Genomic DNA, 14,300 nt, shown 5'->3' with positions numbered 1-14,300 from the left:
AGGAAACCATTGATCTCCGTGTCTTTAGCTTTAGCATATTTCTAGTCCTACTACAAGGCCTTGTAGAAACTCTTTGCACCAAAAAAGTTGATGATGATCATCATAAGCTCATCATGCACGTAGTGGTACTTTAGCTTTAGATGGATCGAGGAAACCATTGTGTCTAGTGCTTTTGTAAAAGGCGTGCCTAGGATGTAATTGTAGACACTCTTGTAAGGAACAAACATGAATTAGGAGTCAATAATCCTGGTATCTCTTCCCTCCTCATAGGTGACCATTTACTTTATGTACCTCTACAGGTGGAATACAGTGATGTTGTAAGCCTGTAGATTAGTCTTTCAATCGAATTGGCGGTTTGGTACGAAGTTGACTCTTGCACGGTGTTATTCCTCGAATTGGCGTTGTGTAAGCTTTCTTCAATCTAGGTCAAGTTATCACCTAGGTCTGGGAATTCTTCCATTGAACCATTTGGAAGATGTTGCTCAATAGTTTGTTGGTTTTTTATAAGTGGAGATTAACATGCAAGAATTGGAAACCAGGGAGCTCTTCTCGTCCAAATTTTATAGGAGGTAGTAGAGGTCTAAATGAAAGTTCGCCTAGGTTGATGTGCCCTATGTTGGACAAAAATCTGCGGTGGAGGAATGGATGTAACACTTGTTACGACTTGATCGTTTGTCCCTTAAGGAGGAGGCAAATGATTCCTGGCTGTTTCAACGGCTGTTGAGGCTTGTGTTTGGATGACAAATTGAGAAGCTTTGATGGCCACCATTGTTGATGGATGTGAAGGCATGGAGGTTGAATCTAAATCTAATGGTATTGATCAAGAAATGGAGACTTGTATTTTGATTGAAGGAGATTTATCTTTCTATCATAATAGATTTGGTTGAATCGAGCAAAGTTAGGTCTTGCAAAATTACAAGAATCGGAAGTCGATTCTTATAGACAGAGCCAATGTTATTCTCTTAAACTAGATGATTGGAAAATGTTGATTCACACTCTATTGTGGTGGTTCGTTGTTTCCGATGCGGTTTAGAGGGGATTGACCTGCAGAGTTAGCACTTCAACGCTCAAGTCAATAAGAGAGTGAGAAATAAAGTTTGAATGGTGAAAAATTTGAATACTTAAAAATGAGACGCCTTCTTCTTTAAATAAGAGAGTTGATCAACAGCCGAACGCAAGTGACGAGCCGCACTATGTTATTAGTCGTTAGATCAATCTAAACAGTAAAATGACGCTTAAAAAAAAACTTGTTTGTTCAAAGGCAGAAGGGATCCACCTGCTTTTCGCTTAACGTTACTTCATAACATTATTCTTCTGTGTCTTTGAGCCATAAAAACACACGATAAACTTAAATTATTTATATTAATTTATAAATAAACACATTTAATTAAAATTGAAAGAAAAAATCAACCATAAACATTTCATTTAATGACTAGAAATTGAAATAAACAAAGAGACAAATTGTAATTAAATAAGTCTTTTGATTCCACAAGCAATAGAATTGAATCAACTCATCATTTTATATGCACAAAACAAAACCCTACATGGTTTACCAAATCTCAAAAAATTTACAAAACCCCAATTTGGCAAATTGATGTCGGCCAACTTGGTCTCCATTTTAATATACCACCCCACATGAATTTCATTTAACACCTCTCTCTCCCCCTCAAAGCCACACAAAGTTTAAAATACCTCAACTTGACCAACCTTCAAGTTATTACTATATAACCCTAACCACATAACATACCCAAACCCCTCTTCAAGAAAAAAAATCATCTTTTCTTTCATCTTCATCTTTCTTCAAAACCTTTTATATTCAACACAAACACCACTCAAACTAACAAGATCCATCAAATTCTATTACAACTTCTTTTCTTTAAATTATTTTCATCCATAGTATAAAAAAAAAAATGCCTCCAAATCCACCAAAATCTTCTATCCTCCTCCATAGAATCAACCACACCACCACTCCAACCGTCACCAACCACCATGATCCCCTCCCCGGCGAAAACACCAACACCACGCTCTTCGTCAACCCTGTCACCACCATCCCCAATACCATATCACACTACCACACACATCCCATAACCTCCAACCAACTATGCTCGGCGGTTGTCCAGGAAACAACCGCCTCCATCACCTCCGTTTGGTCCGTGGTTCGCCGCTTCGACAAACCACAGGCCTACAAAAACTTCATCAAAAGCTGTAATCTAATCAACGGCGACGGTGACGTGGGCACTCTCAGGGAGGTCAATCTTATATCCGGCCTCCCTGCCGCCCGCAGCACCGAACGCCTTGAGATCCTCAACGAGGATCAACATGTTATCAGTTTTAGCGTTGTTGGTGGAGATCATAGGCTTGCTAACTACCGGTCCGTTACTACACTTCATTCCTCCGGCGAAGGTGATAGCTCCGGCACGGTGGTTGTTGAGTCCTACGTGGTGGATATTCCTCCGGGGAATACAAAAGAAGACACTCGTGTGTTTGTTGACACAATTGTTCGGTGTAATCTTCAGTCACTCGCACAAACCGCTGAGAATATTACTCAACAAAACAACAACGATCTTTACAAGTGTTGTTCATAATTCTTCATTTTCTTTTTTAGTTTTTTTTTTTATATTTATAATATATAATATTGTTGATTAAGTATTGTGTATATTGTGATTATTATGTATGAGTTGGTATAATATAAGACCATGTTTTCCTAGTTTATTTTTTGTTTCTTGAATTCATTTCACTAAAAGAGTTTAAAATAGAGCATTGATTTTAATGTTAAGGTTTATTTATTGTGTATATGTTTATATTCATAAAAATCAAAGTTTAACTAAATGTGTTTTTTTTTTTGCTATTATGGTTTAACTTCTAGAATATTTAGATATAAAGAGAGAGCCATATATAGAATTTTAATTAGAACCTTATCTTATGGAGTTTTTTTTTATGTTTAAAAGTAAGCAAGTGGAGATGGTGGTAGTAGGAAGATGATTATTGTACTAAATAATGGAGTGACCATTTTTGATAAATTAATTAGTGTTCATATTTTTCTTTTATGAGAGGTGAGAGGTTTTTTTTTTTGGTTTAAGGATTTTTTTTTATAAGCAGAAAATATATTTATTAATAAAAAAGAAAAATAGTTATGGAATTTGCTAACAATGATAATACTTTTTACACAATTTTTATATTATATTTTTAAATTAATTTATTTTATTTTGAAATTAACCTTAGCCCGTTTATATTATATACGTTATATATTATATATTAAAAAAATTTAAGTCTCAAATTAATTACATATAAAATTTGAGAAAAATTTATAAAGAGTGACACCACTCATATTATAAATCTCGTTTTTAATAATGAGTTAAATAATATTAATTTTAATATAATATTATTGTCTTTTATAAATATGTCGTTAATTTTTTTTATCGTTCACATTTTAAATTTATTGAGGTCCGAGCATGAAAAATATTTAAAATTATATTGAATTATATTTATAAGTGAGAATATTCTTGACCTTACTAGTGTATATAAACTCTTTTTGAATTTGATCTATAATCAATGTAAATTTTTTGATATTTTCAAAAAAGTTTATGAATAAGAAAAAAAAGTGACAATCTTAAACCAAAATAATTAAAAAAAAAAAACTAGATGGAACATTAAAGAGTATATTCTTTTTATCAACCAATACGTCATCAAGTGTAATATTATACACATTAGGTAAAAGAAAATGCAAGTTGCATGTAGTATAATATATAGTTTTGTGAACACTCAAGTTTTAATTAACATCAAGTTGTTGTTGTTTTATTTTAATGCAAGTTGTGCGTGACTAAAGGAAAGAGAAAGAGACGGAATAAAAAAGGAAGCATTGAAGAAATTGGTAAGTTGAGAGAAAAAGATTATTGTAAGATCGTCGGTTTGTGCAAGTTGATCAAGTTGATGATCAAGTGGGAGAAAGGAAACATAACACGAGATAAGAAATAGACAACAAGTGTGAAGAGAGGACATGTTTTTTAATGATTTATTTATTATCCACTTGCATGAGCACCACCTTTTTAGTTTGTCCACTTTTGAGGTTTTGAATATTGAATATTTCACCATTCAATAGTTTCATATTCAAAAGTCCTTTTTCTTTTTTTCTTTTTCTTTTTCTTTTAAAGTTCTTTCATCTCTCTACATGCTTATGTTCGTTAAGCATTGGTAAAAATTTATTTTAAATAAATAACAATTCTAAATTTTAAAATAATGTAGTTAGTTTTGATATTGAAGATTATTTATAGGATTAAGTGAGTTAGGAGTTCCTATAAATATGCGATCCTGCATTTTTAGTACTTAAAAAACTTTCTTTTGATAAATGGTCCTTCTTAAGATTTTATGCATATAGTTTTTGTTCTTGTAAAAAAATTGAGTATGATGGAGCTTGCCCTCGGAGGTGAGGGAAGCTTGAATGGGATGGTGTTTACGCGTATTCTGGGGGATTTGGAAGCAGTGAGCTGATCACTGAATTCCAAGAGGAGTGTCTTGCTTATCTCTCTGGCGGGAGCCCCTTTTATAGTTGCTTTGGCCTTCAATGCCTCATTTAAGAAGCACCCTTTGGCCTTCCAACGTTACAAACCTTGCTCAATCATTGAATACAAGGTCCATTGATGACATATTTATTCATCAGTTCCGGCCGGCTTGTGTGTAACCGTTAGGCGTTACATCCGAGTTGTACTATGTCTCTACGTATTCTTCTGGTACGCGACTTGCTTGAGTACCCAACTGATTCCTATTCATGGCTTCTCGGCATCCGACCATGTCTACCTAGATAGACTCTTGTGAGTGCTCTTTCCGGCTTGTAAACTCGGCCAGGCTTGAAGGCTTCTGTCGGGTCCGTCAATGGGGTACCTTCTAGGTGCTTCACTTTGGTAGGTCGCGACCTTTATAAGAATCCCGATCCCGGAACAGTTTTAATCCTTGCTATTTTTTAAAATTTTAAAAACCGTGTAATTATCCTTTAATTTTTAAATAATTTTTTATACATGTTTAGAATATTGTAAATATTTATTTACCAAATTTTAAAATTTTTTAAAATAAGAAAAATGAAATATGAAAATTTTTAAATTTAAAAAAATAATAATAAAAGTAATGAAAATATCAACTTAAAAATTTAATTTTGAGGTTTTTCTTCAAGGAACTTTTTAAAACATTCTAAACATGCCTGCAAAATAATCATTCGAAATACACATTGGTTTAACATTAGGGACTAAAACTACGTGCATAATAATTTTGTAGGGACAAAAACATGTGATTTGTTTTTATAGGGATCAAAAAAAAATTTGCGATTTTATAGGGACCAAAAACATATTTAGCCCTTATATATAAAAAAAAAAATAGACAACAAATTAGGGGTGGCAAAACTGACCCAGCCCGTTGGACATGCCTATTTTTCCCACACTTTAGTGCGGGATGGGCCAACATTTTAGGCCCTCACCCTTTAATGTGATCGTCCCGTCCCATTTTTTAAGCAGACTTTTGCGGTCACGAACATTAATATAAACTTTTGTATTTTTAGGTCTACAAAGTGTAGTGTCTGCGGGTTTAACCCGTCCCGCCCTCACTTTTTTGTGGAACAGACCAAGGTTTTAGACCCGCACCCTTAATTATGTTCGTCCGCTCCGCTCTGTTTCTCTGCGGCTTTTGCGGGGCAGACATGTTCGTTTGCCACCCCTACAACAAACTGCCTCGATTTGCATGGGTCAAAGTTAATTTTTTAAAAACTATATTTATTAACTTATGAGACACAACATTATCATGCATAAACCTTTGAATTATATATTAAAGATTTATTATTTATAATGGTAGAAAATCAAAAGTGTCAAACAAATGGTATGAAAACATGTTCTTTCTTAGAACATGTTTTATACTTGACCATTTTATTTGAAGCAGCTTTTAGGGCTGTCTATCCCACAATAAAATCTTTAGTTCTCAGTCGCACCAACATCAGTGGAAAAATCCTAGTCAAGTCCATACAAACATATTTCCATCTTATCAAACAGTACACTAGAACATTTGTTAACATAAGTGTCGATTTTCTTTAAAGTGGTCAGCCAAGAAATTGACACGCGTCTCTTTCTTAACAGATACTTTGACCCTCCAAAATATATCAAATAGGACATCCCTAAAAAAGTTATATCAAGTTTTGAAGTCTAGAAGTTCTTTACAATGAATCATGTGTTCTCCAATTGTATTCAAGCATATCTTACGATAAATAGGGCAAACCTCTGCAATAGGAAATAAGGAAATCATAAGGCGATATCTAAGTATAGTATGAAACTCCACTAGTGGCATGTATTGGCCTAACCTATCAATAGGAATAACAAGAATTTTTTTTGAGCATGTGATGCTGGCAAATAATCAAAAACCATTTTCTTTCGTGTGCTCATTTCAAACTTCACGTCCATGTCTTGAACACTCTTACTAAAAATGATACTCGCCAAAACATGTCATGCTTTAGAAGGGATAATGTCCTTGCTAGTAAAAATGTTAAGGTCAAAATCTGGAATCGAAAAATGATTAGAAGTATAAATTAAAAGTAAAATGATTATATAAAAATACATTTATATAAAAGTAATTTCATCAATAATTAATGTTGCAATATGAATTGGCATGTCGATGAGGTTGTGTTATTTTCGATGCAATTTGGTTGTTTCTTACTGTTGCGAATTGGGAATTTTCTAGTGTCGTACATGCTTATTACAATTTTTGTTGTGGGTACTCTATATATCGATGAGTTTTACTTATTGCGATTTAGATTTCTTCTGTAATATATTTTTGTTTATTTGTTGGTTGTTTTATATGACTAATGTTGTTGACGTTCCTCCTACTTTGGTTGCTCCTCTCCATGATGGTTTTAGTATTAATATTCATAGATACCATATGAGACTAACTCACGAGTATTTGATCTTGTTTTGAAATTTAAAATTTTTCTCACTGCATTACATTTTTGCTTCATCTGCTCAAGGTTTGACTCCATATATCTTGTTAGGTACATCTTTTTTCATATGGATCTTTGACTCTGAAACTTCACATCATATGTCATATGATCGTAAGTGTTTTTATTGTCAATTATGATTGTTGAAGGTCTGTGGTAGGCATTTGATCAGTTTCACCTCTAATTTATCTCTTTATCATGTTTATTATATTTTTGATCTCACTTTGAACCTAGTATTTGTTAGTTAATTGCACAATTGTGATTACTCGATTATGTTTTCTTCCACTCATTGTCATGTGTAGGATCAAGAATCTAGCAGGCTTATTGGAACATGTCGTGGACATGGAGACTTTATGTTTATGATGAGTTGAGAGTTCAATATATTGTTCCCTCAATGTCTGCTCCCATTATTGATTTATCATGTTATGAAATAATCAATACAGAATCAAATGATTCTATTTATACAACTCATTAAGGATTATGATTAATGTAATTAATTAGCTATTATTTTCTGTAATTAGAATTAGCATTCATGGGAAATTAATTCCCTTGATTCTTAGGTCAAATTTCTCTTTCTAATCTTGCCTTATGTAGTCTATAAATACAACATATGTAATCTCATCAAACAGAAGGAAATATAAAATATATTTCTATATGGTATCAGAGCACGATCTGAACCATCCCTAACCTAGCGCCGCCAAATGATGGAGGATCCGAAATCTGATAAATCGCTCAAAGTGGAAACTGGATCATTTCTGACCAGTTCACACAAAGGGCTCACTCACCTCATCATAGGTCATAAATTAAATGTTCAAAACTATACCCAATGGGTAAGGTCAGTCAACATCTTCCTCGAAGGAAAAGGAAGGGAAAGCTACACTACAAGAGATTCTAAATGTCCCGAAAAAGGAGACAAAAAATTTCAGACATGGAAACTTGAGAACAGCCAAGTAATGCCATGGCTGCTCAATACCATGACAAATGAAATTGGTGAAAATTTCATGTTCTATGACACTGAAAAAGAGATACGGGATGCAGTGAAGGAAACATACTCAAATGTTGACAATACATCTGTCGTATTTGAGATTAAAAGCATTCTTCATGACCTTCGACAAGGAGAATCTTCTGTTACTGAGTATTTTAATATACATAACAAACACTTGCAGTAACTCGACATATATGAAGAGGCTACATGGTGTTGTACAGAAGATCAAAAGAAGTATAAGGAGCTGGTGGAAAAAGATAGGATTTACAAATTCCTATTGGGGCTAAATATGGACCTAGATGAAGTTCGTGGAAGGATCCTTGGAACCAAAACACTTCTCAAAATTCGAGAAGCCTTTTTAGAAGTGAGAAGGGAAGAAAGTAGGAAGAAAATCATGTTGGGAACACCCAACTCAGTTACGTACAGCGAGAGCTCTGTAATGGCAGCAAGAGGGAATCAGCCCCGACCACCAAAAAAGAAAACTCGCCCCTGGTGTGATCACTGCAAGAGACCAAGCCACACAAAGGAAACATGTTGGATCATACATGGAAAACCTTTAGAGACCAAATTGTTCAAATGCAAGGAGGGCAGAGGTAACACATCATTTAACAATCAAGAAGCTGAGGTATACTCTAACTCATCTCATTTTAGAAAAGAACGAATGGAGGCTCTTCAAAAACCCCTTTAACAAACCATTTTAACTAAAGAAAAAGGTGGTACTTCCATAGTGACTCAAAGAGGTAATTACTTACATGCTCTAAACACTAGTAAGGAAAAAACAAAATCATGGATTGTTGACTCAGGGGCTTCAGATCACATGACTGGAGATTTTACTTTGTTTAGTAGTTATTCTCCATGTCCCTATAACTATAATGTTCGAATATCTGATGGTACACATTCTAAGGTCATGGTAAAGGTTCAATTATAATTTCATCAAATATTACACTTGACTTTGTTTTGTATGTGCCTAAACTGGATTATAACTTCCTGTCTATTAGAAAGATTACAAGAGATTTGAAATGTGTTACTAAATTCTTCCCTAACTTATGTGAATTTCAGAATTTGGAGTCGGGGAAGACGATTGGTAATGATGAAGAATGTGTTGGACTCTACCTCCTTCAAGTGGAAAAATTAGAAGAAAAACTCAAGAATAATTATCATGTTGCAGCTATAGTTTCTAGTGATAATAATCTTGTAATGATGTGGTACTATAGATTAGGCCACCCAAATTTCATATACTTGGAAAAAATGTTTCCCTCTTTATTCATTAAAAAGAAGGAACATTTTCAGTGTGAAATTTGCCAATTGTCTAAACATACCCGAAACCATCACCCACCCCAATCCTATAAACCCTCCAAACCTTTCTCACTAATTCATAGTGATGTATGGGGACCATTACGAGTCCGCAACATTACAGGCTCGAGATAGTTTGTCACCTTTATTGATGATCACGCACGTGTTACCTGGGTGTTTCTAATGAAGGAAAAATCAGAAGTAGGGATAATTTTTGAAATTTATCATAAGATGGTACAAACACAATTCCAAAGCAATATTCAGATACTTAGAACTGATAATGGCCATGAGTATTACAACTTGCTCTAAATTCCTATCTTCAAAAGGTTGGAATTATTCACCAAAGCTCGTGTGTGGACACTCCCCACCAAAATGGAGTAGCGGAAAGGAAGAATAGAAACCTTTTGGAAGTGACTAGATCAATCATGTTATCCAAAAATGTCCCACTACAATTTTGGGGAGAAGCTGACCTTTCAGCAACTCACCTTATAAATCGAACACCCTCCCGTATCCTTAACTTTAAGACCCCACTCTCCACACTTCAAAACCTATTTCCAACCAGCAAATTTTTTCCTCTATTCCATTAAAAAATTTGGATGCTCAACTTTTGTCCATAACCTCAACACTCACTGAAGCAAATTAGACCCAAAATCCATCAAATGCATTTTCTCTTGGTTACTCTCCTCACTGAAAGGGATATAGGTGTTACTCTCCCCATACCAATTTGTTTTACCATTCTATGGGTGTAACCTTCTTTGAAAATCAACCATATTACACCAAAACCAGTATTCAAGGGGAGCATATCGAAAATTTAGAATACCAACTTTTGCCTTTTAAACTAACTGAACATGACAAAATCTTACCATACCAAACCGACAACACTCAATCAGCCGAACCTATGCCTAAACCAGCTGAAAAATTACCAGACCAAACCTCTAACATTCAGCCGAGTGAAAGGACAAATGAAGCTATGACGGAAATAAGACCAATTATAATCTCAATCATATCTCAACATGATTGTGATCCAAAAAAAGGTAAGTGGAAGGGGTTTTGTTTTAAAAAGAGAAGGAATGAGGTAGAGTCAAGCAGAGCTCCAATGCAAGGCCATGAGTCAAAGCAGACTCTAGAAAATGAAGTTCCCACAGGTAATATTCTTCCTAACTCTGAACATGTTGATACAAAAAATATTGATATTCATATTGCTATAAGAAAAGGGGTTGAAACTTGCACTAAACACCCTATTGGAAAATATATCTCCTATGGAAAACTATCACAGAGTTACAGGTCCTTTGTAGCAGCTGTTGACAACATAAAAATTCCAAATAATATTCAAGAAGCATTGCAGAAACCTAAATGGATATCAGCTGTAAGAGAAGAAGTTCAAGCACTTGTAAGAAATGGCACATGGGAGATCACTGCTATACCAGAAGGGAAGAAAGTAGTAGGATGCAAGTGGATATTTTTAATTAAGCACAATGCTGATGGGAGTATAAAAAAGTACAAAGCTCGGTTGGTTGCTAAGAGGTTCAGACAATCATATGGGGTGGATTATAAGGATACTTTTGCGCCTGTTGGGAAGCTCAATTCTGTCCGGGTTCTACTATCTTTGACAGCAAATCTATATTGACCCTTACACCAACTAGACATAAAGAATGAATTTCTAAATGGAGTGTTAGAAGAAGAGGTATATATGCAAATTCCTCTGGGACTTGAATCACTTGGAACCTCCAACATGGTGTGTCGAATTTACAAATCTCTATTTCGCCTCGAACAATCACCAGGGGAATGGTTTGATAGGCTAACAAAAGTTGTCAAGCAAGATGGTTTTGTTCAATGTCAAACAGACCATATTATGTTTGTCAAGCACTTTTTGGATGGGAATATAGCTTTGTTTATTGTCTATGCTGATGATATCGTAATTAGTGGAGATGATGATACACAAGTCAACTAGTTAAAGAAACTTCTAGAAAAATAATTTGAAGTCAAAGACTTAGGACAACTCAAGTATTTTCTAGTGATGGAAATTACACGAACAAAGAATGGTATTTCAGTTTCTCAAAGGAAGTACACTATGGATTTACTTCAAGAAACAAATATGCTTGGATGCAAAGCTGTCAATACTCCCATAGAACAAGGAAAAAGGAGGGAAGATGAGAATGTACCAGTTAATAAAGATATATATCAAAGTCTAGTCGGAAAACTAATCTATCTAGCTCACACCAGACCAGACATTGGTTTTGCTCTAAGCATGGCTAGTCGTTATATGTCAAATCCAACTAAAACTGACATGAGAAATGTGAACAAAATTCTCTAATACCTGAAAGGTACGCCAAGCCGAGGACTTTATTTTCAAAAGAACTCAAACAAAGGCATTGAAGTCTACACCGATTCTGATTGGGCATGATGTTTATCTGATAGGAAATCGACTACAGGCTACTGCACATTTGTATGGGGTAATATGGTAACTTGGAGAAGCAAGAAACAATATGTTGTGGCTAGGAGTAGTGCAGAAGCAGAATTCAAAGCTATGTCACAGGGTATTTTTAAAGGAATTTGGCTTAAGCGAATGCTAGATGAGATAAAAATTCCTACCAATCACCCCATGAAGATATTATGTGATAAAAAGGCTGCTATTAGCATTGCTAAGAACCCGTTATAACATGATAGAACAAAGCATGTGGAGATAGACCGATACTTCATCAAGGAGAAAATTGATCATGAAATTATAAGTGTTAACCATATTCCATCATGCCAGCAAACTGCAGAAATTCTAACAAAAGCCTGAAGCAACTGGAAAACTCATCGAAACAAATACAATGAAGTCGCCATCGAACATATATTTATCCTACAATAAGGAATGGAAAATATCGAAGAAAACCAAAAAAACATGCAATGGTCTCAGAGAAAGGGTAAGGGTGTCTGTTACGTGAGGGGAAGGTATTAGCACCCCTCACGTCTGTGGTACTCCACAGGATCCATTCTTGCTAATTTTCTAATCTAAGGGTATGTGTGTGTGTGTATCATGCTATGTGTAAAAGGAAACATGCAATGGAAGATGTACAAATAAGAGGAAACATGCAAATAATAAGAAAATAAGATAAGAAGAAAAGGCCGAACAAAATAAAGGAAAAGAGAAAAGATCGCTCGCTAGGGTGTTCGTACCCTGTGCCTACGTACCTCCAGTGTGCAGTGGAGAAATCAGAGCGCCGTAGTTCGGCTCAAAAGTTTCTGTTTCTATCTCGATTCGCGTCTCCTAGAGAAACGGAACCGAGCACCCTAAGGGAGCATGCAAACAAGGAGCGTCACAAAGATCCTAGCAAACATGGCATGTGAACAGGCATCACAGATAAGAACATGCGAACGGCATCGCAAGCAAAAAAAACAGTCGTGTAACAGGCATACACGAATGTGAGTGTGTGAACAGGCATCACAAGTAAAAATGCGAACAGGCATCGCAAACAACATGTAACAGGCATACATGTGCAAGTGTGTGAACAAACATCACAAGTAAAAATGCGAACAGGCATCGCAAACAACATGTAACAGGCATACATGTGCAAGTGTGTGAACAAGCATCACAAAGATATCATACTAACAAGCATAGCAGATACAAAGATAGTGAACAAGCATCACAAAGATATAGCATACAATCGAGCTTCGCTCGAGAAACAAACAAACTACCGAAGTAGTAAACAATGCAAATGCAGCACACAAACGAGCTCAACTCGTAAAGCAAACAAACTACCGAAGTAGTGACCTGGGGACAGGGGAAGTGCTTTAGCTAGCGGGGAAAGCCACCCGAAGCTACTATCAACGGGGAAAGCCACCCGAGATAGATACACTACAGACTCTTAGCTAACGGGGAAAGCCACCCGAAGCTACTATCACCGAGGAAAGCCACTCGAGATAAACACGCCACAATCTGTTAGCTAACGGGGAAAGCCACCCGAAGCTACTGTCAACGGGGAAAGCCACCCGAGACAGGGACACCACAGACCGTTAGCTAACGGGGAAAGCCACCCGAAGCTATTGTCAACGGGGAAAGCCACCCGAGACAGGCGGAAAGTCAAAAGAAAGTAGCAAGGAATAGTAAACAAACAAAAACAGAGCCTCTTTCGAGGGCTTGGCCAGATGAATGTCTACCCTACTTCTCATGTTAAGAATGATGCTGCATGCCTACCCTACTTCTCATGGCAAGGTATGGTGCGCGACAGAGTAAAAAGGACAAAGGGGATACCGAGCGGATAGCAAGTCCGCAGTGAGCTAGCAACGCAAGCAGAACTAAGAAACTTCACGTAATCTAACATCCAGCAAAGCCAGGAGTCCAGCATAAGCGTAGAAGCGACGCGGTGTGAAAATAAATCACAACCGCTATGTGGTGCGTATCAAACACAACCACACAAGCAACCTGCAAGAAATACAATCCAGACAATACAGGAATATACATCTCAATGAATGAGAGATCGGGTGAATCGCATCGGGAATAAGTTCGTGTCCCACAAATAAAGTGGAACACGATGCAAATCAAGTCGCATCAGAAGCGAATTCGTGTCCCCCAAATAAAGGGGAACACGAAGCAAGTCGAATCACAATCGAAGGCTCTCTCGAAGTACCTCGCACATCTCAACAACTGAATCAGTAATAACAAGGAAGCATGCTATAGAAAATACTAGCAATTAAGTCGTCCTAAGAAAATTCTAAAACAAAACCTAACAAGATTAAATTGTTTTTTATGACATTTCCTCTAAGAATTAGAACTAACTATGTGACAAAAACGATTAAATTCTAACAAGCAAAAGATATTACATGTTTTTTATTTGTTTTTATTAATGCTAAAAATCTAACAAAACAATTGATTTTATTACATGAAAGATATAGGGAATAAAACTAGTTAAAACAACTAATTCTAATGTGAATTAAAATGAGACAGAGGGGTTTAAGTGTGAAAATCAGTGGTGCAGAGAGAAGCAAGGGCGCAGGCCCAGGGTGTAAGGCCCAAGGAGCATTGTTCTTGTTAGCAACAAAAAAAACATGGGGAGTGATAGGCTATGAGGGGGT

General features: G+C 35.9%; 1 protein-coding gene across 1 annotated transcript; it reads left to right on the top strand.

Annotated features, from left to right (window-relative positions):
• Positions 1-1,584: 1,584 nt before the first annotated feature.
• LOC131606219 (abscisic acid receptor PYL4-like) lies at positions 1,585-2,712 on the top strand. The gene has a single exon (XM_058878481.1). The coding sequence runs from the start codon at positions 1,911-1,913 to the stop codon at positions 2,583-2,585; it is 675 nt and encodes a 224-aa protein (XP_058734464.1). The 5' UTR covers positions 1,585-1,910; the 3' UTR covers positions 2,586-2,712.
• Positions 2,713-14,300: the final 11,588 nt, after the last annotated feature.

Source organism: Vicia villosa, linkage group LG5 (genome assembly GCF_029867415.1).
Source record: "Vicia villosa cultivar HV-30 ecotype Madison, WI linkage group LG5, Vvil1.0, whole genome shotgun sequence".
Taxonomy (NCBI): Eukaryota; Viridiplantae; Streptophyta; class Magnoliopsida; order Fabales; family Fabaceae; genus Vicia; species Vicia villosa.
This window is presented reverse-complemented; position numbering and strand designations above follow the sequence as displayed.

Excerpts from the sequence above, each read along its gene's own strand:
- LOC131606219 (XM_058878481.1), top strand. The coding sequence starts at position 1,911 with ATGCCTCCAAATCCACCAAAATCTTCTATCCTCCTCCATAGAATCAAC.